This window comes from Thalassophryne amazonica, chromosome 11 (assembly GCF_902500255.1).
Source record: "Thalassophryne amazonica chromosome 11, fThaAma1.1, whole genome shotgun sequence".
NCBI classification, from domain to species: domain Eukaryota; kingdom Metazoa; phylum Chordata; class Actinopteri; order Batrachoidiformes; family Batrachoididae; genus Thalassophryne; species Thalassophryne amazonica.
In genome coordinates, this window is record NC_047113.1 from 106,473,177 (window position 1) to 106,500,894 (window position 27,718).

The window sequence follows — 27,718 nt, forward strand, 5'->3', positions numbered from 1 at the left end:
TCAAAAAGCGTAATCGTAAATAAACTGCATTTATAAAGAAATTTGACCCATTCTCACACACACACACACACACACGTCATGGTGCTTCCATGCAAGGTGCTCACTACATACTGGGATCAGCATAAGGATTGAGGACCTTGCCCGAGGGCTCTGAGTGATGTTTTAGCAGAGGATGATCTGGTGACGAGCTCACCACTTTAAACAGGAATCTAAAAAAATAACCAGTTGATTAATAGATTGTGAAAATAATCTTCAGTTACATGGTGGCCAAGTTTGCTTGGTTTCAGTGCAGAAGCTTCCTGGAGTTGCAGACCAAATAGCCCCCCCCCCCCCCCAAAAAAAATCGGTCCCCCCAATGACACGGTTCACTGATTATCACCTCGCTTCTGCTTCAAACTGCACTCCAGTCATCATCTGTCTCAACGACAGATATCTGAAGCTTCTGTTCAACAATCGTTTCCACATAAATTCAGCATTATTTCATCATAAAAGGCAGCAGAAGCGATCAGAGCGCCGCGGTTAAACGAGCTGCTAGCTGATGCGTTCACTGCGCATTGGACATTTCAAAGTGTCACAGAATTTTCTCGTTTCTGCTTAAAATGGCCTCTTTTCTGCTTAAACCTGACTTTAGAATGATTTAAGATGTTTTACCTTTATCATCTGATGGTTAATAATCCCATTAACCCATTTGATTGCTTTGGGTGAACTTTGGTCTCAGACTTGCTGCTGTGGTCCAAAATGACTCATGCGCAGATGCAAAAGACGGACTGATTTTTTTTTAGGGGTGGATCGTTCGGTTCAAACCCCACCTCTGCCCCATTCCTCCATCTAGGTCAGGGTTTAACTGATTAACTGATTCTATCTGCTCAAAGTGATATTAATCAGTGAAATCACCTGGTGGAGTCAGTGGCTGCAAAGAAAACCTGCACCCTCTTGACCCTTTCTGGAACAAGTTGCTCACCCCTGATGTAGGTAATGTGAGTTGTCAGGAAGGGCATCCGGTGTAAAACCTGTGCCAAATCAACATGCAGATCTTCCTTGGATCTGCTGTGGTGACCCCATGTGAAAACAAGGGAGCAGCTGAAGGGACTTACTTTTTACAGGTCTGCAGTAAACTATAGCAGCCACGAGATGGTGCTGTGTTGGCCAGTGTGTGTGTGTTGCAGTTTTGCAGATGGCCATTGCGTGTTTGGCTAAATGCAGGTAAGCTGAAGCTAACTGAGACATGATCTTGTTAGCCATATTTGAGGGTGCAGCTGTTTGATTGGCTGATGTGGTGGGCACTGGGAGTTGACCGATATCAGCCATGCCGATATTCAACATTTTTGTGGATATTGGTATTGGCCATTTATAACGGCTGTTATGACGTTTATTCTTCACAACACTGGATGAAGCGACTCACTGGTCGGCAAGTACCACCTTCACACGTTCGTTCCTAAAAAAAAAAGAAAAAAAAAAAAAGAGATTCAGACCATTCAGTGACTTTCATGTTGTGCGCTGCTGTTCTGTCTAGGGGGGCTTATTTTCACAAAACAAAAAGTAGAGTTTTCATGGAACTGTTTGACAACTGTACAAACTGGATTAAATGCTCGTTAAAGCAGCTAATGATCATAAAGGATCATCTTCAGCAACATGAAGCTGCATGGAAAAACTGTGATTCACAAAGTTTTTCATCCAGGTTTTACCTCTTCAAAAATAGTTTGGGCAGTGAAAATCAGTCCAGGTTTAGCTCTAAGACAAGAGGTTATATCGTAAAAAAAAAATAAAATAAATAAAGCAACCCCAGTCAAAAATGTTAAAGGGAATTTTTTAAGTAGATGTTTTGAAGAAGAAATGCTGTCTACATCGAATATTAATGTTTTTAACTTTTTAAATATTTGTCACCTGTGCATAACATAAAATATAACAAACATGAAACAGGTCTGTTGATGTGAGGTCCATCACATAGAGCTGTCCCCTGACACCAGGCACCGAGGGGCTCTTGGCCCAAACCACTCTTTTAAAATATGAAACCCTGCTTTCTAGTTTGTAACAGAGTCCTGCTCACAGCACTACTTGATTTGTTGATTTGTTAAACGTCACAATGTGGAAGACTGCTGTCCCACAGATGGACATAGAAGGAAGGTAGCAGTGTACTGACTGGAGGTGGGTTAGCTGTATTTATTTTTGTTCAGCTTTATAATATTTGTAGCTCCTTGCACTTTTTGTGTGAAGGTTATGTTGAAAGGTTCTGTGATTTAAACAAATGCTGCAAAACATTTAAATTAAGATTTGTATTGTGCGTTAAATTTTGACACATTTTTAATGCATGCAAATATTGGCCTAAAATATCTGTATCAGCCTCCAAACCTTGTCGATAATCTGTATCAGGCCCTAAAAATCCATATCTTTTGACCCCTAGCGGGTACTATGGCCTCAAAAACCCTGTTTCCATGAAGCGACCCAGGTCAGTGTGGCACACTATTTGGTGCCTTTCCACATCCAGATTTAGGAACAGGTACCAAAATGATCAACCTGTACCGTATCACTTTATCGGCACTCTTCAGCTGGGGTACCAGAATAATGGAACTGTAACAAAAGGGAGGTGTTAACTGTCCATTGATTGGCTCAACAGCTAAGTGAAAGCTGCAGTCCTTACGTGACCATTCATGTAGTTCAGACTGTTTAAAATATTAAAACCATTCACACACAGAGTTGTGTATTGTGTCATTTCAGTCAAATGCATAGTCACAACCTGAGGAAAACTTAAACACATGAAGTGTCCTTATTTTGGAAATCGACGTCTGAAAATACTTTTGTTCTTTGTTGTGGCTGAAGAAACGCAGTGTTTTAAAAGAAGTCCCTCTGTGTTTGTCTGCTCCGGGTGCATTTCTCATCCTAAACCAGTGGACACCAGCACTTTGTACTGCTAACAAGAAAAATAACTTATTTTAAAAGTTGAAAGAGTCACAGTGCCTCATTTATTCATGCCAGCATTCATCACAGCCATGTGTCATCTCTTCATCATTCTGCATGTGATGAAAATAAATCCCGTGAGCCACCAAGACGATGCATAAAATTTTAAAACGTTAAATTACACTGTGTGGACTCTGTGCAGAAGGGGCGAGGCGTCGCAACTGTGTACGTACTCAGTGGTGTGCATGGGGACATCTACATGCTCTGCCTCCCAAACAAAAGGGTACTGCTGGTTGTAGAAATGCAAGTCAAGCCAGACTTTACCGTACCGACCCAGACCACTCGATGGAAATGAGGTTAAAGTTACATCGCGATATTTCATGGAACATTTGGATAATATTTATGACAATAAAGGGGGGAGAACATACTTAACAGAGGTTGACACAGTGCTCTCACTGTCAGACATGGTTAGGCATGTCGTTTACACGACAACAAGCCTAATCATGTACAGTCTGCACAGTCTGCAGTAGCAAATGTTTAGTAGGATTAACCCATCCATCACAAAGATGGCTATTGGAATTACAGTTCAGTGCAGTTTCAGGTAATTTGGTGGACAACAATCTAATGTTCAAAAAAGTCCAAAACTAAAGTCACTGCTGATTGAGTAAAGCAGAATATTGCTGTTTAGACATCAGTTTTACTGCTGTCAGATTCCTCTGTCTGAAGGGTTCAAATCTGGGGGTCTGTGCCCCCAAACAAGCTGCCAGTGTGTTTGAGCCCATTTCAAATCCAGGTTCGACGAGTGTTGTTCTTCTTACCAGATCAGTTTGATCAAGGGCGGAGGTGGGCTACGTTACATATGAGGGCTGTCAATAAAGTATAGGTCCTTTTTATTTTTTCAAAAACTATATGGATTTCATTCATATGTTTTTACGTCAGACATGCTTGAACCCTCGTGCGCATGCGTGAGTTTTTCCACGCCTGTCGGTGACGTCATTCGCCTGTGAGCACTTCTTGTGGGAGGAGTCATCCAGCCCCTCGTCGGAATTCCTTTGTCTGAGAAGTTGCTGAGAGACTGGCGCTTTGTTTGATCAAAATTTTTTCTAAACCTGTGAGACACATCGAAGTGGACACGGTTCGAAAAATTAAGCTGGTTTTCGGTGAAAATTTTAACGGCTGAGAGATTTTGAGGTGATACTGTCGCTTTAAGGTGCGAGACGTCGCGCAGCGCTCTCAGGCGCCGTCGTCAGCCTGTTTCAAGTTGAAAACCTCCACATTTCAGGCTCTATTGGTCCAGGACGTCGTGAGAGAACAGAAGTTTCAGAAGAAGTCGGTTTCTGCATTTTATCCGGGTATTCTACTGTTAAAGATTTTTTTAATGAAAGACGTGCGGATTGGTCCGCGCGTCGGGACGCAGCCGGCGCGGTGCGGCGGCACAGGAAAAACACCTCCGTGTTAACCATTTGTAAAATCCAGGTGGCTTTTGATGGCTTTCAGTGGAGTGAGTATATGAGAAATTGTTTAACAGCTGGACATGTTCCAACTTGTCCTTAAGGCTTCCAACAGAGGTGTTTTTCCTGTGGCGGAGCATCGCGGCGGCTGCGAGCCGACGCTGCAATCCGTCCGCACGTCTTTCATTAAAAAAATCTCTTAACAGTGGAATATCCAGATAAAATGCTGAAACCGACTTCTTCTGACTTCTGAAACTTCTCTGTTCTCTCACGACATCCTGGATCAATAGAGCCTGAAATGTGGAGGTTTTCAGCTTGAAACAGGCTGACGACGGTGCCTGGGAGCGCTGCGCGACGTCTCGCACCGTGGGAAGTCCTTAAAGCGACAGTATCACCTCAAAATCTCTCAGCCGTTAAAATTTTCACTGAAAACCAGCGTAATTTTTCGAACCGTGTCCACTTCGATGTGTCTCACAGGTTTAGAAAAAATTTTGATCAAACAAAGCGCCAGTCTCTCAGCAACTTCTCAGACAAAGGAATTCCGACGAGGGGCTGGACAACTCCTCCCAGGAGTGCTCACAGGCGAATGACGTCACCGACAGGCGTGGAAAAACTCACACATGCGCACGAGGGTTCAAGCATGTCTGACGTAAAAACATATGAATGAAATCCATACAGTTTTTGAAAAAATAAAAGGACCTGTACTTTGACAGACCTCGTACGTGCACACACAGAGCTGGTTTGTTTGTTGCTGTGGAGGATCAGTCACACTTTCTAACCAGGCAGCCTGGACAGCACCTCTTGTCCTCTGACTGCCACTTGCTCCCTCTCCCCTCCCTCAGTATCACAGCAGCACGGCAGATGTCTCAGCACCAATCATGCTTAACATTATAAACCTGGAGAAGAGAAACGCTGCCATCCAAACAAAAACACACCAAAACAACTGGGAAAAAGTAAAGCGGTTATCTTGCCCACCACACCAGCGCCATCTTGCTCCTCCCCTAATCTGTAACAGAAACCCCGCTGTTCATATCACAGTGTGAGACTTTTTTAATCACATAAAACTTTATTCAAATACTGCGCATGTATGATACGGCACAGCCCTACTGGGTAAGTCACCAAAGATGTTAGGGCCATGGCATACTTCAACCAGCTCTGCCTCCACTCGTCTTCTCTTCCACTCGCTCTTAAACTTTATTCACCATATTTAGATTCTGGATCAACATGTCTGGAGCACTGAAAATCAGCTAACCTCTAATCCAATCCTTTCCACCAGCGCAGACATTTCGTCTTGCCCCTTCAAATGCATGAGTTTGTGAGCTGCTGTGACAGAGGTCATGTGCCCGCTGTCTGAAGTATGCCCTGGCCTTTACCTGGATAGGTGATGGTTTCTAGTAGCAGGTGTGTTAACGTGCTCTTCGTTTTCTGGATGAAGGTCGCTGTGTTCGTACACATTAACAGACCATTAATGCTACTTGTTTGGTCTGTTAGTTGAGAATGGACAACCATGGCCTCTTCCCCCTCTGTTGACCCTGATTGGAACATCTCGGGTTCCAGAGGCATTTTGGTGAACAGGGTTGATCTTTGCATGGTTGTCATATTCTGTCAGCAGGCTTCCATTTGTCCACAGTGGGTTTTTTCCAGCCTTCAGCTGCACAGGCTTGTCCTCGGTGGCCCCTTGTATTGATGCTAACTGTAAGTTGACGGTGATGGCGGCTCTGTGATTTTGACCCCTCCCCCTCTACTGTGTGCCCTAGTGTTTAGACTCGTCAGTGGGGAAGAGGAAAAGAAGCTTGGCTGTTAGCTCTTCTCAGGATCCATCTTTCTCAGGATTAAACCAGGTGTGACTTTTCCCACAACACAGCCGTTGTTGCTTTTGCTATCACACCTACCCACACTGGTTCTGTCATGTTGCACTTCTCACATCCACCCTGGAGGCACACAACCCTGTCCTCAGCAAGGACTAGGGAGTGGGCCCGAGTCCTTCTCATCTCCACATTACTCCTTATCGACATTCAATAGCTCAAACCACAGTCTAGTGTTTCTATGGCGACTAAAATTATCTGTCACTCTCTTTGAAAAGATGGGGGCAAGCGTCACTCACTCAGGAGCTTCCACACGTGGACAGGTGTGCTCATTTTGATTCTTACCTGTCAGCAGAGTTTTCACTTTTCTCAGATGACTTTAAGACCATTTAGAAAAGTGCAAGCTGTTCCAGTATGCATTTGAATGAAAATTTAAAATTTATGAGTACAACAAGCTGTGGGCGGTAAACTCATAAATAAAATAGTGTACCAGTTATCTAAAGTGAGACCAATGTTTAAATTTTACAATTGTTGTAGTCATAATGGTGTTTGGGCATGTGCTAGTCTTGGAAGACGGGCAGCCCTCTGTTGCTGTCCCCCACCCTACAGCTTTCTTTCTTATGGTCCATAGCAGCTCATTTTATATAAATTGTGAAGCTCAGTGGGTTGGTTGTAGAAATAAGTGCCTTTCAATCTCACACGCATGAAATATGTGCCAGTTAGAGGATAAATTGGCCAAAGTTTGGACAAAGTGGCTGCATAGCACTGGTACGTGAACAACTCTGATGCTCACTGCTGGTTTACACACTGAACAATTCTACAATGCTCACAAAACTAATGAAGGGAAAGGTCCTACACATACAGTGTCTAGAAAAGCCAATTAAGTCGAACGTAAAGGTCCTACATACACACAACCATCACCACGATAAGGCCCCGCGCAGTATTCACAATGTCGAGAAAAAGCAATTAAATCGAATGTAATCGTCCTACATACACACAACCATCACCACGATAAGGCCACGCGCAGTACTCAGTGTCCAGAAGAAGCAATTACATCAAACGTAAAGGTCCTACATACGGACAGCCATCACCACGATCAGGCCACGCGCAGTACTCACAATGTCGAGAAAAGCCAATGAAGTCCAATGTAGTAGTAATAAGCAATGGCTTACCATTTGTCATATTTAAGAGTAAAATAATGCTGTTTGAACCATATTAATTTTGATATAAAGACTGGTTTTGTCTGAGCCCACTGAATCGAGCATGTGCGGCCATGCAGATGAAACTCCACGATTCTGGAAAATAACTGTTCCCAACTTTTTCCAAGCCTCTGCTGGGCAGGAGTGAATTTGGATCAGTGGTAGGACTAATGTATGTATCTTCAAAGGGTTATAAATAAAACTGTTGTTCCCACACAGTGTCAACATCTTCTTTTTGAAAAACAGCTTAAGGTTCTAAATATACTTCAGCTTTGCTCCTTTTCTTATTCTTTGGCATTCGTTTATCCAGGTTACGGGGGCAGGAGATCAAACTCAGCTCATCCCACACTTCCTCTCCCACACTATACTGAGGCCACAATAAGGCTTACAATTGGTCTGATTTTCCCTAAAACCCCGGAACTTCTGGCCCTCTTTCAGGATTTGTCATTTTTCATGCCTGAATAATAACAAAGATCAAATAAACAAAGTATAACAGAGTTTTCAGAAATGCAAAACAAGAGCAGAAAGAGGTGATTATAAATCCACAGGCCATCGTAGTCCACAGTTCACCAAAAGTGGTGAAGGTTTTCTTCCTTAAAGTCCAGTCCAAAATCATAACAGAATCACAGGGCACTAAAGTGGTCGCCAAATTTAGATACTAGATCATATCCTGTCCCAGTTACTAGTAATATAATTAAAATGGAGTTCAAAAGTAGTTCAGTACAACACTAACATGTTGGTCACACAAAAGAGGGAGCAGATGTGTCTTCAGTCTGGACTTGAATGTCTCCAGAGAATGTGACCATTTTATCTCAGCGGGGAGATTATCCCACAGAGCAGGTGCATGGTGAGAGAAAGCTCTGTGGCCTGCTGACTTCTTTTTAACCTTTGGAACACATAGTAATCCTGCCTCCTGGGAATGCAGAGCACAGGCCAGTACATAAGATTTAATTAGATTGCCATATGGATCAGCAGCAGTCCCATGTTTGTCTTTGCTTCTGTGGAGGTGACTTTCACTTATTTGATCATAATCATGTGACTTGTGTTTTGGAGCTCACCTGTTGGAGGTATTATTTAATGTTGAATATATATATATATATATATATATACCATGGTCAGTGAGAATTCCATGTCTAACTGGCATGCATTATTTTTGTGTATACGCACACGTAGTTCAGCGAGTTAAGTCACTGTTATAATCACTCCGCTCTAGTTGTCACCATAGCAACACGCAAATTAGTTGGCGCAGATCAGCTGTGTTTTGACAGGTGAATGACAGAAACGCGATAAAACATGGATTTCCAAGTGAATTTTAATTTTTTAAAAATGTTTTTAAAACGTTTGAGGAATGGAAAGAGGAGGAGAGCAAACGAGAAGAATAGCAAAAGCAACGGCATAAAGATTTAACATCGGATGAGCTGGACAAGATTGAAGACAGGAAAGAGGAAGAAAACGGTTCTATCCTTGCGGGCTGTTGGAGCGCTTTGCATCAAAACAGCGAGTGTAGTTTCTGGACCTGTTGCCAGTTGGTCGCAGCTCCACACAGCAGAGATGGGGGCGGTGTGAGTGGCCTGCTGTGGCGCGAGCCCGCAGACTCGGAAAGCGCATCGGAGGCAAAATGTCTTGAGTCTGGCATAAAATATTCCCAAATACTTAGCATTTTTATCAGGTTCTGTTAACTTAAATATTTGAGTTTTAGCTCACTGTGTGGGACCATGGTATAAGCGGATTAAATAACGAGAAGCCGTGCATTATACGGTTTGAATGCACTTCGCGGAGTAACACCACTCCACTTCGTGTCGTGGTGTGTTAGACTCCGCATCATGCATTCAGACCGTATAATGCACGGCTTCTCGTTATTTAATCCTTACATATATGCGCCTATCAGGATTTTTTTCCCCCATTTTAAAATTTGCTCCCTGAAAGTTTAAGCCTGGATGAGAAAAGTAATTATTCAAACACCTTCACACCGTTTGACAATGTTTAACAGTCTTGTGGCCATGGTGTCACTGTTTACAGTTGAGGCTTAATAGTGTGAAGTGCGAATGTCCACTCAATAAACAGAAAAATAGTTTACTAATATTTCCGTGACTGTAAGTCTTCATCTGAAAATAACTTTAAAATGGGTTGCTTCTTCAATCAAAGTAATTAAGTGGTGTTTGGACTCGCGTGATAGCACAACAGGGGAACCAAGAAATGGCCTCAGCACAGAGCTGATCAGACGGCTGAACATCATTACAAATGATTGGTGAATGGACAGTAGTCATTTTTGTTATTGTCTTTTGGAATTGTGTGTGTGTTTTTCTTCTGACTTGGTAGTGGGCCTTGTTAGGGGTGCACGGTATATGTAGTAGACAGTATAAATGATATAAATTTGGCCTACAGTAGAGACTTGGACTCCACCCACCAATCGCAGTAACGCTTGTTGATGCAAGCAGAGAGAACACCATATTTGGTGCACGCATTTGCAAAATGCCGCAGCAAAAAGTCTGATTTCCTCATTCAGCTCCATCTCAGGACAGAAGCAGAGGAAGAAAAAAAAAAAACATTGGTGGAAATGCACGACCTAAGCCAATCAGGATCACCAACAAACGTGGGGTGGTCTCTGGGGACATTGTGGACAAAGCACCATCAAAAGACAGGCAAAAGTACGAACACTGCCTCCAGCTGCAAAGAAGCAGGAATGACACTGTGATGTTATTCCAGTGTCCAACAGAAGTCAGAGGGGTCTTGTTTTGGACAGGATTTGTTTTTCTGAATGACACAAATATAATTTGTGCAACTTCTTACTGCATGTACATAGTTGTACAGAAACGCCTGAAGCATTTCTTGCATTTTAATGTTAATAGTTGTATATAGCTTTTTTGCTACATGTGTTCATGTTTATAAAAAATGGTGTTTGTGTTCCTTGGCACTGTTTTGCACAACAGACTGTTAGTTTAAATTTTGTCTTTTGAGATCTGCATAATAAATGTTCTCCAAATTACATTGTATCTGGGGTGTTTTTTAAAGCTTTGCTAAGGGACTATAGCATAGTGTCTTAGTGGTTAGCACTGTTGCCTCACAGCCAGAAGGTCATGGTTTCAATTCCCAATTCAATGGCCTTCCTGTGTGGAGTTGGCGTGTTCTCCCCGTGTTTGCGTGGGTTTCCTCCTGGTGCACCAGTTTCCTCCCACATTTAAAGACATGTAGGTTAGGTGACTTGGAAACTTTATAATTGTCCAGGACTCACTTGCAAAAGAGATCTCGATTTCAGTGGAGCTAAGCTGGTTGAATAAAGGTTAAATTAAAATGAAAATATAACCCATTCAGAAACACTTGAATTATAATTTTTAGACTTCATATATATATATATATATTTGTACCATGATATGAGTTTTAGGTCATATCGCCCATCCCTAGTCCTTGTTAGTCTGACAGCCCACCAAGTCTGTAATGCTGTCAGGAATCATTGGCATTATTCACACTGTGCCAAAAAAAATTGAATTGACTTTGGCTTTACTTTATTGACAAATATCCTAACCCAAAGCATTAGATTCAGTTGATTGGACAGCACTCTGAGACATCCTGAGAATTTGTAGAATCCACAAGAAGCTGCTGGACATCATAGTTGGCCTATACACAGATACTGTGAGGTCTGTGCGGGGTGGAGACAGAGACTGCTTCAGTGAAACACTGTTGCTTGTGAGCGTGTTTTGGCTCTGATACCAATCAGTCCTTGCATGGACCGAGTGTTGGACTATTGGCTGGGTTGTGGAAACCAGTGACTTGGGTGCTTTTCTTGGTGAGGAAAGATTCATTGATGACCTCGTGGATGATGCTGTGATTTCTGTGGAATTAGATATTCTGATTGCAGCACTTGAGAAGCTGCGTGATGAATCAGTCTCTGGGTTTATCATTGTCCTGGATCCAGATTAAGATCCGGGATTTTAGTCAGCTGAACTGAGTGGCCACATACCATAGTGATCTGTATGTGGTGAAAGTGTTGAACCTGTACAGACATTCACTTATGTCAGCAGTGTCTTCCATGTCTGAGTCCTGGACCTTTGAGATCCAATGATGTCTGTGAAGATTTTATGGAGGAGTCATCAAAAGACAATCTGTTTTCTTTTCTGAGCGTAACTAGATGACGCTGCAGCTCCTTGGAAGGAGTCCTGCATTTCTGCAGCAAGTGGTGATTTAGTGCAGCAGACTGCTTTCTGGAGGTGAGGCGGGATGATCGGAGTGCTGGCACGGTTGGTGCTGTTCTGTTTTTCCTCAGTGCAAAGATATGATCATTGTGGGTTCAGGCCAAGCAGGTGTTGAGGCGGAGTTGTTTTGGCTGTAAAAGCTGTAGAAGCAGCATGTTTTTGAATGTTTGGTAGGCTGGGCCTAATTATCAGTTTGTTCTTGCATGTCTAACAAGTTGTAACATTCCAGGGTTCTCACCAGGATTTTTTCACAGCATAGAGGAGAATTAGATGACTGCTGTAGGCGCGAGCATTGTAGGAGGCCCCAAGGGCATCTTCTCCCAAAACGCCGTTTAAATCAAATGACACCTCTTTCCAAACGTTGTAACACAAACAAACTGCAATCGATCAAAACATTTTTTCCTCCCAAAATGTAGACGTCATGCACTGACGTGCAGCAGCCGGTTGAGCTCAGCTCAGAGGGGGAGGTGATGGTAAAATGTTGTTGACATAGAAAATCTGTAAAGCCTACTTTTAGTACACAGAAAATTCACAGAAATTGTATAAGAAATCGGATCGATACGCGGAATCGATAATGACATCAATACTGATGAAATCTTGTCAATACCCATCCTTAGACCAGGGGTTTAATTGGCCATTTTTGGCTACTTTTGGTTTTACCTTCATAATTTACCTTAAACTCTTTACTTTGCCTTGCTTGGTGTAATTTTTTCAGCACAACCTCACTTGTGTGACTTTATAATTTTTCTTTCATCCTGGCATACTGTATTTAACACAATGAGTCTAAATTCACACCAAAACATAAAATCCAAATAGAAAGCTTGTTTTTTACTGTGACAACCACAAACGTGTTTAACAAACCATTTTTATAACTTAGAATGCAAATAGAAATGAATTTGAAAAATGTATGTACAGATGTAGCAAACCACAAAATTATGTACATCTATTTACATTAAATCTCATGAAATGCTTCAGGGGTTTTTTTTTTTTTTTTTTTTAAGAATTATTTACTAAACCATAAGATGCCACAAATTATTTGTATGGCAGCACCCTGACATCAGGGTGCTGCCCCTCCCTGAGCCTGGTTCTGCTGGAGGTTTCTTCCTGTTAAAAGGGAGTTTTTCCTTCCCACTGTAGCCAAGTGCTTGCTCACAGGGGGTCGTTTTGACCGTTGGGGTTTTACATCATTATTGTATGGCCTTGCCTTACAATATAAAGCGCCTTGGGGCAACTGTTTGTTGTGATTTGGCGCTATATAAAAAAAAAATTGATTGATTGATATGTAAAGCGCTTTGAGCATCTGATGCAGATGGAAAAGCACGATACAAATGCAGCCCATTTAACCATTAAAACTGTGTAGCTTTATTTAGTAAAAATAAAAATAGAGCAATTTACGAATATAAACTGTTCACTCAGCTAGACAGCGATTGATTCAACATCCTGCAACTAAAAGCTAACATTACCTGATGAAACATCAGCGCTGCACTAATTTCACGTTTTATTTTCAGATTACTTGTTCACTTCAGACAAGTGTGAAGAAGCTCTGTTCCTCAAACTGGGGGTGTGTGTGTGTGTATATATATGTGTGTGTGTGTGTGTGTGTGTGTGTGTGTGTGTGTGTATATATCCAAAAGTGAAGAATTCTGTACTGCGTCTGCTCGATCACACCGGCTGCTGTTTTTCTGCCTGATTGACTGGTGTGGCTCTGTGGCGGGTGAGCCCCGGCCTCACTGATGAACAGTCACTGAAAAACAGCCTCCCAGAAGGGTGATGTCTGACAGTCGTTCTTCTGCTTTTTGCTCATTAATCTTATGGTTATGACTCAGACTTTTTCATTTTTAATTGATTTTTTGGGGGGGGGGCACAACGCTTCCCAAACGCTGTGACTGCGAGACTTGTTCAGCCTATGGCAGAAATGCATCTGCTGAATCGCAGAGCAAACTGGACAGTTAGCCAAAAAATACATCAGCAACAACTAATTATTACCGCTTGTGCGCGGATAGACTTGATAATTTGTGTTGCTAACTGGGATGTTGAATAACATGTCACATGTTCTTTACAAAAAGGGGAAGGGAAAAAAATGGAAAAGCCCCCCGACGCTGGTTACATCACAGTGTAGGGGCCCCCTATGCTCAAGTGCGCTGGCGAGAACCCTGCATTACAAATTTTATTTTGAACAGATGGAGCTAATAAATGAGCAAAATTTTATTGTGTTGAAGTTTAGTTTGTAGTCGGCAAAATGTCATTTTACCAAAGATCTTTTTCTTTAAATAAATGTTCATATGCATGCACCTTATTTGACAAAGCACCTTATTTGACTGCACTGTGGACAGCTGCAGTCTTCGTTCAGGTTGCTGCAGCAGTGCAAAACCGGAATCGTCCCTCCAACAAATGCTGCACCAGAACCAACAAAGCAGTGGGTCGGATCAAGGCTTCATTGCTTCAAGCTTTCTTTATTAAGCTTTTTATGCAGATGAGTTCTTGTACAAAACAACCCAAATAAGCTAATCAAGTTGTGACAAACTTTTTTTGTTTGCCACAATACGTCACCCAGGCTACACGGGAGTAGATTTTCACTCCTGTCCCATCCCAATAATGACCCATAGTAATAATAATTCCTGACCTGTCCCGCTCCCATTCAGAATGACTCCCGCTCTTGTACCGCTCCCATTTTTTTTTGTTCTTCTTTTAGTCTTTAGGCAGTACACTGAATTTGAATTGATCTTCTCCCCATTCTTCTTTTGATTACTTGGTGTTCTTACATTTTATTTCAGAAGATATGGCAGCAGGAACAGTTCAACTGTGGTAATACGAGGAGGCATTTATTGCCTTAATTCAAACAAAAACCTTCACAAAAGGGCACAAAACATAAACAGTGCATGGCCTGTGGTCATTATAGTTTTTCTATGGAGGACCAGCTGCTAACACCCCTGTCACACCTTGATGATTTAGCCAGTGTATGTCGACCATATTAAAAATGCTGGCGTATGGGTATGTTTTGTATAAGTTAAGAGCATGTTGAAGCATGCTGATATGTCGTAATATGGCGAGTACATTTTGGGCATGCACAATATTTTTGACGTATGCTAGCATATGACTGATACATCCCACATACACGGGACATAAGTTGTAGGTATATTATGTGATTGTTGACATGTTTCTTGTAATTTACTCATAAGTCGAAATATGTCCATTGATGCTGTCTGTTGATTGGCTCAGCAACTGAGCTGCAGTCCTCATGCAAACAGTGTTTCAGATATTAAAATCATTCACACATGGAGTAAATCTAAAGTCTTAATCTGAGCTGTTTGTTTCAGTCGGATTCATCATCACAGCCTGACGAAAACTTATCCGCATAAAGGGGAGGTGATGGTCTGGTGGTTAAAGCGTTGGGCTTGAGACCAGAGGATCCTTGGTTCAAATTCCAGCCTGGCCAGAAAATCACTAAGGGCCCTTGAGCGAGGTCCTTAATCCCCAAGTTGCTCCTGGTATGTAGTGGGTGCCTTGTATGGCAGCACCCTCACATCGGGGTGAATGTGAGGCATTACTTGTAAAGTCCCTTGAGCGTCCAATGCCGATAATTCATAAAGCCTCCTGATTTTGGAAAACGATGACTGAAAATACTTTGAATTCCTTGTTGTGGCTGAAGAAACGTAGCATTTTAAATAAAGTCCCTTTGTATTTGTCTGCTCCCAGTGAGTCTCTGACTGAACGAGAGAATACCGGCGCTTTGCGCCACAAGAAAATTAACTTATTTTGAAAGTTGCACAAGTCACAGCGCCTCATTCATTTACATGGGTATTTACCACAGACATCAATCGACTCTTCAACATTCTGCACGCGAGGAAAAGAAATCCCATCATCCACCAAGACAAAAAATAAATTAAATCTGTGTGGCGGGGGGAGGTTGTACAACAGTGTGTGTGTGTGTGTTCGATGACGTGCTCGTCAGTATTTACGCGTTTTGCCTGACAAACAAAAGTGTTCTGCCAGAGGTGGAAACACATACCAAGCCAGACTTAACCGTTCCGACCTGTACCATACTGACCCGAAATGCATGGTGGAAATGGGGCTGTCGCCATACGCTGGCTAAGTCATCAAGTTGTGACAGGGCCCAAGTCCCCTTTCCTAGCTCTTTTCGAGGTCAGTTATGGTAAAAAAATAAATAATTTTGGAGGTCAGTTACGGTATATAAAAAAAAAAATAATAATAGTAAAAAAAGAAAACTGTACATGGGTCACACCATGCCTGCCTTAGTTGAATAAACTCAAACATAAGATATAAAGTTACATTTTTACCCGAGGCCAACATATGGCCATCGGGTATTGTGAAGACCTGGCGTCCGTCCGTCTCTGTCCATCCATACGTCTGTCTGTGTACGGCATAAGTCCAGTTCTATTACTGCCACAGTCTTCAAATTTACAGGGAACATTCTTGGGACACAGATCTTGGACAAGTTCGAAGATGGCTAACCTAGACCTATTTTTAAGTCACATTCTGTACCTAATTTTATGTCATGATCTCGCGGACGTTAGAGTGGTGACGTCACATGTTACTAGCAAGGTAGAAACTCTTTCGTTTGTGTGTAAATATAACTTCTTTGTCATATTATGTAAAAGCTAGCGAGAAACACTTCTAAACTGAAAACGCTGTTTTTAGAACCTAATAATACCTCAGAAGTGATTTTAAAAAACATTTAGCAGACATTAGCATTAAGTTTAGTTTTTGAGTGGCGGGGGTGACCGCCAGTCAGAATAGAGCTGCACCATGACGTCACAGTCTGGTTGCTAGCTGTAAACTCAGTTTTTGGAACCTAAATATTACTTAACTCCAAATTATACAGAACACAATGCTCATATGGCCGAGGGTATTTTAGTATTGCGTTATTTTACTAATTTATTGAGCAATTGTTTCCTTTAAACACTAACATTACATTTAGGCTTTAAATTACTTAAGAGAAAAAAAAACTGCACAAAGCAAGAGAACTGTCTTCAATGAACGAAAGTGCAACAAGGCATTACCATCACAGTTCACACACTGTACCTGAGTTTTGGAAAAAGAAAAAAATGCATGTTAAAATACAGTTGCCACATGTGTCTACTTTCCCACTCTTCAGCACATTTGAATATTTGTCCATTTGCAAGAAAGCACTGCTCAGAAACTAATAAGGGCTAACTAGCAGAATTGTCACCTTCAATTAACATCTAACACGTTCTTGCATCATGAGTGCAGGAACCTTCAATGTTGCTATGTCAGAACTAAGGGGCATCTACATTTTCTGGATTGGGGGTGGAATGCCTCTCCATCAAGCTCCCAGCAACACTAAAACTGTGCTCAGAAGGACTACTTGTTGCTGGGATTGCCAAAACCGTCATGGCAACGAGAACAAGCCCACCTGACCTCTCCTGCCAGAAGTTGAGAAGAGACTGGAACCGTGTCAACTTAGTCACTCATGTATTGTAGCACCATCTGGTGGCCCCATGACTCTGCCTCCTCCCTCTCCTCCTCTTCAGCACAACTTGCAAATAAGTTATGCAACTCTGTGGCCCTCACCTCTGGGGGTGCACCTTCAGGAGAAAAGAGATTCTTATAGAACACTGCCATTTGCATTATAGTTCCTTGTAGTCCAACATACGTACCTGTCTAATAGTTACTACCTCTATAAAGCATTACCTGTTAGATAATGCCCACACCTGTGTGTGTGTCTGTCTGAATAAATGAAAGGAAGACACTGTGTGCTTTCTTTTAGAGTTGATCTATGTTGATTCTTTCTTCACGTGGCCTCTCACTCTCTGCTCTGTCCCTGCTGTATCTGAATGCTGTCAGGGATGACCATAGAGAGTTTTCCTCAAGAAACTCAGAGCGAGCTGTGGCTACCTTATGGTACAGGTGGACTATGAATTTCAATTCTTGCCTGGGCGAACTTCCCTTTCAGTAGTTGCAGTAAATTCACGCTGAGTTGGAAGGGTTGCAGCTGAGCGTGTACGTCTTTTAATCGTGAACACAGTCTGTTAAAAACTGCCTCATCCAGGCAGTCTGTGCTGCAGGCTCAGTGCACTTCTCCATCCAGAAACAGACTCTCAAAATTTAAAGGACTTGAGGATAAAATCTCTTCCTGGGGCAGCCATGAGCCTGCTGAGCAAAGCGTCGCAGTTAAAGGACGTGCACAGCTGAGCTGGCAGAACATCCACAGTGCTGAAAATTAAAAATTCCCAAATTATCCGAGCATCTCCTCTGTAAGACCACTGACCTGAATGAATTTGCGTCAGTGGTGGCAGGACGAATGAACGTATCCTGAAAGGGTTCTAAATAGTTATTCTTGTTGACTCATCTTTTTGTAAAAGAATTTGAAGTTATGAACTTGGATCAGCCTTGCTTCATTTTTGTTTTTCTTTACATCATTTTGACAAGTAATTTTGTTTTTATTCACTGATACTGTTCATGTTGTAATTTAATACAACAATCAAGTGTGTTCTGAAGTATTCTGTAAAATGTTTTCATTCACTACCACAGACAAAATTTCCATTTTCTTTGCTCATTAACTTCTTTTTTTCTCTTTTTTGGTGGGGGCAAACCTTCATCTGATCCAAACTGTGGTTTTTGTGCCCTGTGATCTCCCTAGTTATTGTATTGCTTGTTTTGTGCAGCTGTGTGCACTTGCAACACCTGGCATCAAGGTGTGCTCGTGGTTAGTGCTCTTGGCCTCTAAGAATGTTTCCGTTTGACTGCGCCCGTGCATCTGGACTTAAGTCAGAAAGGGCATCCAGTCCAAAACCAGATGGGACCAAATCACCATGCGGTACCGTAGTGGATAGAACGCGGTGACTCTGAACACAGAGGGGACGCAAAGAGATTAGTTTGTTTGGTCACAGCTGGTATGTTGACTTGTTTTTGTATTGGTTACACGCTTCAGAAGCTCTGTAATTTATCCACTTCTTTACTCTGTGCAGCAGACAGTCAAACCGCCTCCTGCAGAGTCTGTGTTCGACCTTGAACTGGCTGCTGTGGAAGAGGAGCCCTGTCCCGGTTCCTGTCTGGTTTCTCAAATGGCTCCAGCTGCTGCTTCTTGTTCTGAGCAGGATGGCTAATGCTAACAGTATTATTCTGGCACAAAGATGGTGACGGACAAGAGTGGAAGCACAAAACCAAATAATGACCTTAAGTGCTTCACCTACCCACAGCCAAGTGCTGGGGCATAGTTGATCAGCGGGTAGCACTGTTGCCTCGCAGCAGCAAGGTCTGGGGTTGGATTCCATGCATGTCCACTTCCTTTCTGTGTGGAGTTTGCATGTTGTTCTCCTGTCTGTGTGTCTTTACCGACACCTTCAAAAAAACCTGCCCCTGACCAGGGCTAGATGTCTGGACTTGGTCTTGGTGTGCTGGACTGTCTGACTGCAGGTCAGATGGTTAAATGCAGAGATTCTAAACTCAACCACTTTGATGCCTGTTTTTAATATGGTCCTTCCAAAATCTTTGTTTTTGAACTCTGATTTTTTTATATGTTGTAATTATTTTGGTCAGGTGACACGTGACATCACATCAAGAGGACGAAAACACCTTATATTCAGTTTGCCTCTCCCAAACTTTGAGTGTGAGCTTGAATCATTCCTTGTGACTGTTGTGACTAATAGATCTTATTAGTTCGGGGGAGAGCGCGTTGTGCATGTGCATCGTCGTCGAGCTACCCTGATGTACAGCCCGCTGCCTGGGCAGTTTCAGCATCAGCAAAACAGCCCCACCCCCACCCGAGAAGGAATCTCATGAACGTTTTTTATGATCCGTTTCAATGTTTTACATGTTTACCTGGTGCACGTGCACGCTGCTGTCTTCTTTGCTGACTGATGCACTCTGCCTTGATGTAAGTGTGCTCGGCTTCTAGTGGCGCAGCTTAGCTAAAATTTCCATATCAATTGTTCATTTTGTGACTAAAGCACCAAATTTGGCACACGTTCTGAATTAAGTAGTATGTTTATTTTCAGATGTGGAGGCTGTTTATTATAGATGGAACATCTCATCACAATCATTCAGATGCGCTGCAATTATGACGAGAGCTACGTCTAGAAAAACATAATTTTACAAATACACTATCCAACTCATAAGAAGGAATGAAAATGCACCCGTTTTACCAATCCATTGCCGTATATATATATTATAAATAATTACATTTGAGAGTATTCCAAATGTGTTCTCTGCCACACGACATACACGAGACAGCTGCAGCTGTGGATAATTTCTGTGTGATTCTGGGAGTGATGAGAGAATGGCCTCATCAGCCAAGTTCTGACAGCAAATGCGGCATCAGCTATGAAATGATTACTTTATTTTATTTTTATATAACGTGGCGTCAAGTGGGACAAAAATTGGGACATTGGTATGATGAATGGCGCGGCAGTGCGGGGGTCAAAATTGTGCAAGTGTCAAGGTGACTGATCCGATCCAGACTGGGCACACAGGCCACACTAATTCCACAGCGTATGTCCATTTTTATATCGTACTGAATGAATTTAGCTTTGAGTAAAATTCCATTCCAGGTGGGTTTTAATTCCTCAGATTGGATACAGGCCCTTCAGAAGTAACACTGAAAATCCAATAATCAATTCTTTTACAGATGATCATTCATGAGGCACATTTTATTCCAAGCACTGCCAGGCAACATCGTATATACATGGTATACAACTTCATATTCATGCATTCCACAGGCATGGCGCTCTGCAAGATACACCAACTTATTATATGGCTACGATGGTACACACACTCTGATTGGCTGATTTCCATTCTGATAATTCCCAAATCAATCAATCAATCAATTTTTTTTTTATATAGCGCCAAATCACAACAAACAGTTGCCCCAAGGCGCTTTATATTGTAAGGCAAGGCCATACAATAATTATGTAAAACCCCAACGGTCAAAACGACCCCCTGTGAGCAAGCACTTGGCTACAGTGGGAAGGAAAAACTCCCTTTTAACAGGAAGAAACCTCCAGCAGAACCAGGCTCAGGGAGGGCAGTCTTCTGCTGGGACTGGTTGGGGCTGAGGGAGAGAACCAGGAAAAAGACATGCTGTGGAGGGGAGCAGAGATCAATCACTAATGATTAAATGCAGAGTGGTGCATACAGAGCAAAAAGAGAAAGAAACAGTGCATCATGGGAACCCCCCAGCAGTCTACGTCTATAGCAGCATAACTAAGGGATGGTTCAGGGTCACCTGATCCAGCCCTAACTATAAGCTTTAGCAAAAAGGAAAGTTTTAAGCCTAATCTTAAAAGTAGAGAGGGTGTCTGTCTCCCTGATCTGAATTGGGAGCTGGTTCCACAGGAGAGGAGCCTGAAAGCTGAAGGCTCTGCCTCCCATTCTACTCTTACAAACCCTAGGAACTACAAGTAAGCCTGCAGTCTGAGAGCGAAGCGCTCTATTGGGGTGATATGGTACTACGAGGTCCCTAAGATAAGATGGGACCTGATTATTCAAAACCTTATAAGTAAGAAGAAGAATTTTAAATTCTATTCTAGAATTAACAGGAAGCCAATGAAGAGAGGCCAATATGGGTGAGATATGCTCTCTCCTTCTAGTCCCCGCCAGTACTCTAGCTGCAGCATTTTGAATTAACTGAAGGCTTTTTAGGGAACTTTTAGGACAACCTGATAATAATGAATTACAATAGTCCAGCCTAGAGGAAATAAATGCATGAATTAGTTTTTCAGCATCACTCTGAGACAAGACCTTTCTAATTTTAGAGATATTGCGTAAATGCAAAAAAGCAGTCCTACATATTTGTTTAATATGCGCTTTGAATGACATATCCTGATCAAAAATGACACCAAGATTTCTCACAGTATTACCAGAGGTCAGGGTAATGCCATCCAGAGTAAGGATCTGGTTAGACACCATGTTTCTAAGATTTGTGGGGCCAAGTACAATAACTTCAGTTCTATCTGAGTTTAAAAGCAGGAAATTAGAGGTCATCCATGTCTTTATGTCTGTAAGACAATCCTGCAGTTTAGCTAATTGGTGTGTGTCCTCTGGCTTCATGGATAGATAAAGCTGGGTATCATCTGCGTAACAATGAAAATTTAAGCAATACCGTCTAATAATACTGCCTAAGGGAAGCATGTATAAAGTGAATAAAATTGGTCCTAGCACAGAACCTTGTGGAACTCCATAATTAACTTTAGTCTGTGAAGAAGATTCCCCATTTACATGAACAAATTGTAATCTATTAGACAAATATGATTCAAACCACCGCAGCGCAGTGCCTTTAATACCTATGGCATGCTCTAATCTCTGTAATAAAATTTTATGGTCAACAGTATCAAAAGCAGCACTGAGGTCTAACAGATCAAGCACAGAGATGAGTCCACTGTCCGAGGCCATAAGAAGATCATTTGTAACCTTCACTAATGCTGTTTCTGTACTATGATGAATTCTAAAACCTGACTGAAACTCTTCAAATAGACCATTCCTCTGCAGATGATCAGTTAGCTGTTTTACAACTACCCTTTCAAGAATTTTTGAGAGAAAAGGAAGGTTGGAGATTGGCCTATAATTAGCTAAGATAGCTGGGTCAAGTGATGGCTTTTTAAGTAATGGTTTAATTACTGCCACCTTAAAAGCCTGTGGTACATAGCCAACTAACAAAGATGGATTGATCATATTTAAGATCGAAGCATTAAATAATGGTAGGGCTTCCTTGAGCAGCCTGGTAGGAATGGGGTCTAATAAACATTGATGGTTTGGATGAAGTAACTAATGAAAATAACTCAGACAGAACAATCGGAGAGAAAGAGTCTAACCAAATACCGGCATCACTGAAAGCAGCCAAAGATAATGATACGTCTTTGGGATGGTTATGAGTAATTTTTTTTCTAATAGTTAAAATTTTGTTAGCAAAGAAAGTCATGAAGTCATTACTAGTTAAAGTTAATGGAATTCTCAGCTCAATAGAGCTCTGACTCTTTGTCAGCCTGGCTACAGTGCTGAAAAGAAACCTGGGGTTGTTCTTATTTTCTTCAATTAGTGATGAGTAGAAAGATGTCCTAGCTTTACGGAGGGCTTTTTTTTATAGAGCAACAGACTTTTTCCAGGCTAAGTGAAGATCTTCTAAATTAGTGAGACGCCATTTCCTCTCCAACTTACGGGTTATCTGCTTTAAGCTACGAGTTTGTGAGTTATACCACGGAGTCAGGCACTTCTGATTTAAAGCTCTCTTTTTCAGAGGAGCTACAGCATCCAAAGTTGTCTTCAATGAGGATGTAAAACTATTGACGAGATACTCTATCTCACTTACAGAGTTTAGGTAGCTACTCTGCACTGTGTTGGTATATGGCATTAGAGAACATAAAGAAGGAATCATATCCTTAAACCTAGTTACAGCGCTTTCTGAAAGACTTCTAGTGTAATGAAACTTATTCCCCACTGCTGGGTAGTCCATCAGAGTAAATGTAAATGTTATTAAGAAATGATCAGACAGAAGGGAGTTTTCAGGGAATACTGTTAAGTCTTCTATTTCCATACCATAAGTCAGAACAAGATCTAAGATATGATTAAAGTGGTGGGTGGACTCATTTACATTTTGAGCAAAGCCAATAGAGTCTAATAATAGATTAAATGCAGTGTTGAGGCTGTCATTCTCAGCATCTGTGTGGATGTTAAAATTGCCCACTATAATTATCTTATCTGAGCTAAGCACTAAGTCAGACAAAAGGTCTGAAAATTCACAGAGAAACTCACAGTAACGACCAGGTGGACGATAGATAATAACAAATAAAACTTGTTTTTGTGACTTCCAATTTGGATGGACAAGACTAAGAGTCAAGCTTTCAAATGAATTAAAGCTCTGTCTGGGTTTTTGATTAATTAATAAGCTGGAATGGAAGATTGCTGCTAATCCTCTGCCTCTGCCCGTGCTACGAGCATTCTGACAGTTAATGTGACTCGGGGGTGTTGACTCATTTAAACTAACATATTCATCCTGCTGTAACCAGGTTTCTGTAAGGCAGAATAAATCAATATGTTGATCAATTATTATATCAATTACTAACAGGGACTTAGAAGAGAGAGACCTAATGTTTAATAGACCACATTTAACTGTTTTAGTCTGTGGTGCAGTTGAAGGTGCTATATTATTTTTTCTTTTTGAATTTTTATGCTTAAATAGATTTTTGCTGGTTATTGGTGGTCTGGGAGCAGACACCGTCTCTACGGGGATGGCAGGGGGAGAGAAGCTGCAGAGAGGTGTGTAAGACTACAACTCTGCTTCCTGGTCCCAACCCTGGATAGTCACGGTTTGGAGGATTTAAGAGAATTGGCCAGATTTCTAGAAATGAGAGCTGCTCCATCCAAAGTGGGATGGATGCCGTCTCTCCTAACAAGACCAGGTTTTCCCCAGAAGCTTTGCCAATTATCTATGAAGCCCACCTCATCAGACTGGTACCATGACAATCGGCCCTGATTAGATTTGCAATTTTGTTTGCAATTTTCACAGTGCAAAATAAAACAAAACAAAAAGCGAAGAAAGAAAATGGAGGCATTAACAGCAAAAGAGCTAAAAGTGGACGTGCAAAATAAAATGAAAACAGTCAAGAAGAGATTGAAAACTTCATTACAAACCAGAAAGCTAAAAACATGTTTAGAAAAACCAAGTCAGACATGAACATACTCCATAAATATCTAAACCAGAAAAAAAGCACACGGATTGAAAGTTAACCAGCTAATGACCAGACCATCTCTTAGCAAGTTCTTCATGGAGGAGAAGAAAGTGAACAGGTCTGAATACGAGCCATCAGTAGCCATATAATAAATGAATTAACAACTATTTATTAATTTTTAACCTCACTTGCTTGGTTAATAGTCCTTTATTTCCACCCAAAAGTCACGGAAAAAGTAACAAGAATAACCAAAAATACTTATGGAATGAAATTTTGTCTCCCTTCTTCTTCCGGTTGTGGCATTGCCAACATGCACAGCTTTCTGGCATTTTTCAGCTGTTTCTTGATGAGGTTCTGTGAGCGTCTGTGTGCACGAGCCACTGAGTTGCCTAGCTTTGAAATGGTGACCACGCCTCTTTGCCAGGAAGCACCTGAGTGCGGCTGCGGACTCGTGTGCGGCTCTGTGATCATGGAGCAGGCTGAGCCCACAGGCCCTCCTGCTGCAGACGGCAGGCTGAGAGGGACAAGAAAAGCAGTGCGACTCGCTGAAATGTTAGCAACAACATGCATGTGAAGGTTGATAAATTGATGCCAGCAAAATGGTGGTGTTTGTCTTTATATATCGAGCGATGAGTCCCTCATCTGCAGGCTGTCGGTTAAAGACTCGCCTTCTTAGTGTGGTGCGCTCCAGTGCCCGACGATGCACGTTCCACCACATCCAGGATGATTACCTTCTACTTGGCTCATAACAGTTGAACCTGTGAGGTGAAGCTCCGCCTTTTGCGTGTTCCAATTATGAAGGAATGATGTATGCACATTTTAAAATAAAAAATACTTTCTAAATCACTAATGTAGGCAATTTTACTGAAGTTCAACTACTTTGGTAGGATATATTTAATGATGTGAAGCACAGTGTTGCATGTCATTCGGACATTAAAAACTCTTGATGTAAACTGTATTTTGTCTTTGGTCAGACTGTTTATCCTGAGCAAAGAAAAGAGGCGGGGCCAGGTGCATGTTTGCAGCACTGACATCAATCTGCTCTCTCCTTTTCCCAGCTTTTCCTTATTGACTTTGGTTTGGCAAAGAAGTACAGAGACAACCGAACACGGCAGCACATCCCCTACAGAGAAGACAAGAACCTGACCGGCACCGCCCGCTACGCCTCCATCAATGCACACCTGGGCATCGAACAGAGGTCTGGGCACCAGCACACGAGAACAAATGACACCAGGATGGTACAGAAACGAGTGCACATCTGATAGAGCAGGCTGCAACACAGCAGTTCAAACATTAAACCATCTCAGCAGCACGTGCAGCAGCTGCAAAAGCTAACGTGCACGCTCCTCTTCTGCACTGAACGGGTCGGCCTGTCCAGCTGTTACATGTCATTCAGAAATGGCTCTCAAATGTTTCATAATTAAGAGCTGAAATTGGTAAGTCTGATGCTTGCGTGATGATTTTAGTGTCACTGACATGTTGGCTTTGTGTTGTGCAGTCGTCGTGATGACATGGAGTCGCTAGGCTATGTGCTGATGTACTTCAACAGAACCAGTCTGCCCTGGCAGGGATTAAAGGTAAGCACATTATTGTGACCTGCAGGTTCGGCTTCGGCTAGAAAATAACTAGAATTATCCCAAAGTAACTTTTCCTACTATTTGTTCCATGGCCCATATTTATCACTGATATAACCTGTACTTTATTCAGAGTTGACAGTCAAATACAGTGTGTTTTACTGTAAAACTTGAAATATTGTAATTGAAAAGAATTTAGAACTTGTGTGTTGAGACAGTTGCATAAAGTTCTACGGCATCTTTCTCATGTTTGACTTTTGACTGAAGATAAAAATATTTAGACCCAGATTAACCTTATATCTTCACCTCTCAAAGGAACCGTTTAACCTTGACAGGAATACTGATTTGTGGGGTGTCACAATACATGTATCTGTCTTGAACCGTGTGGTACGCACATAACAAAACTGCACAACTTTGCACGGTATGATTATGCACACGTGTATTTGTTTCCATAAGTAGAGGTTGGTGTTAGCACTAATATTTTGAAATGCCCCCTTACAAATATGGAGACGGTTATTATGAACAAGAAAATGCAATCATTGACCAAGTGATGCAGTCGAAATCCCACAAATTGTGCATTTTTCACTCCAAAATGTTGACTGCTAGTGATAAAGAGGCCGTAAACCAATAAAGGAAGCTATTTAAGTACCATTATGTACATCAAGGATCCAGTGACCATGTATAGATTTTAATTATTTATGTCCAGAGATCAAGGATCTAGTGACCATTTTCTTATTTATTTACTTCAAGACTCAATAAAATGTTGTTGACATAGAAAACCTGTAAAGTCTACTTTTAGTACACAGAAAATTCATAGGAGGTATTGATGAGGAAATCAATAAAGAATCAGATAAGTGGAATCGATAATGGCACAGATATTGATAAAATCTTATCAGTAGCTATCCCTAATCGTATCGCACTGAGAGGAATTCTCTCGCCATCAAATCACATTGAATCGGGAACAGGGCTGAATCGTATCGTGTCACTGGTAGTGTATTGAGGTGTGTATCAAATTGTTGTCGGTGATGAGATTCACATGCCTATTACACACGTTTTTGTGTCAAAACAAGGGAGCAGCCAAAGGGGCTTACTAATAATAATAAAAATAATAATTTTTACAGTCCCAGCGTCACATGCTTTTGGCGTCTGGCCTCTTTTGATGTCAGTTCTTGATTCCACCGTGTCACGTTTTAAAGTTAGCTGGAAGACTGAAAAACACACGGTGACCTTTTAGTATGATTGGGGTGGTGAGGTTAGACCTCACCCATGTGAAGCACCTCTAGGCAGCACTGTTGTGATTTGGCACGAAATGTCCTCTCCAGTCTCTCCTGCTTTCTGGCAAACTGCACCTGGAGTTGTGGACCACATGAGCATGAAGCTGTAACTGCAGAAGCAGCAGACCAAAGTTGCTCTGGGCTTCGCTTACCTGTAACTCTGTCGTCCTTGGCCTGCTGGAAGCTTCCCTCACTAGTCTGCTGTGTGTACTGACATCATGCCTTGTGTATGTTGACCAGGCTGCCACCAAGAAGCAGAAGTATGAGAAGATCTCAGAGAAGAAGATGTCTACTCCTGTTGAGGTGCTCTGTAAGGTGAGAACAGCTGAAACACAACTGGCAGCCCCCTCAAAATAACTCAAATTCACACCTTTCATTCATTCATCTGGTTAGGGGTTTCCAGCAGAGTTTGCCATGTACCTGAACTACTGCCGTGGCTTACGCTTTGAGGAGGCACCAGATTACATGTATCTACGTCAGCTGTTCCGCATCCTCTTCAGGTACACACACACACCTCAGCTGACAGCATCTCTGACCGCAGTTTAAACCGAGCAACAGCATACCTTTTGAAAGACATCAGCATCATTTTAATCACAGCTGCTGAGGGTTTGGACCTTCTCCTACAGGCTAACCGCACATCTTCTTTCAAAGCCAAATAGCATCCTTCTTGTAACAGACCATTAATC

General features: G+C 41.9%; 1 protein-coding gene across 6 annotated transcripts in view; it reads left to right on the forward strand.

The window, feature by feature from the left end:
* Positions 1 to 27,718, forward strand: part of csnk1a1 (casein kinase 1, alpha 1) — a 99,689-nt gene that overhangs the window by 56,343 nt on the left and 15,628 nt on the right. For 5 of the 6 annotated variants that reach the window (XM_034180988.1, XM_034180989.1, XM_034180990.1 and 2 more), the window contains exons 5-9: positions 6,104 to 6,187; positions 25,243 to 25,382; positions 25,683 to 25,761; positions 27,273 to 27,347; positions 27,426 to 27,532. In XM_034180988.1, coding sequence (XP_034036879.1) covers positions 6,104 to 6,187; positions 25,243 to 25,382; positions 25,683 to 25,761; positions 27,273 to 27,347; positions 27,426 to 27,532 — 485 coding nt within the window. The remainder of the gene's footprint in view (positions 1 to 6,103; positions 6,188 to 25,242; positions 25,383 to 25,682; positions 25,762 to 27,272; positions 27,348 to 27,425; positions 27,533 to 27,718) is intronic. The other variant, XM_034180993.1, reaches the window with a different exon arrangement.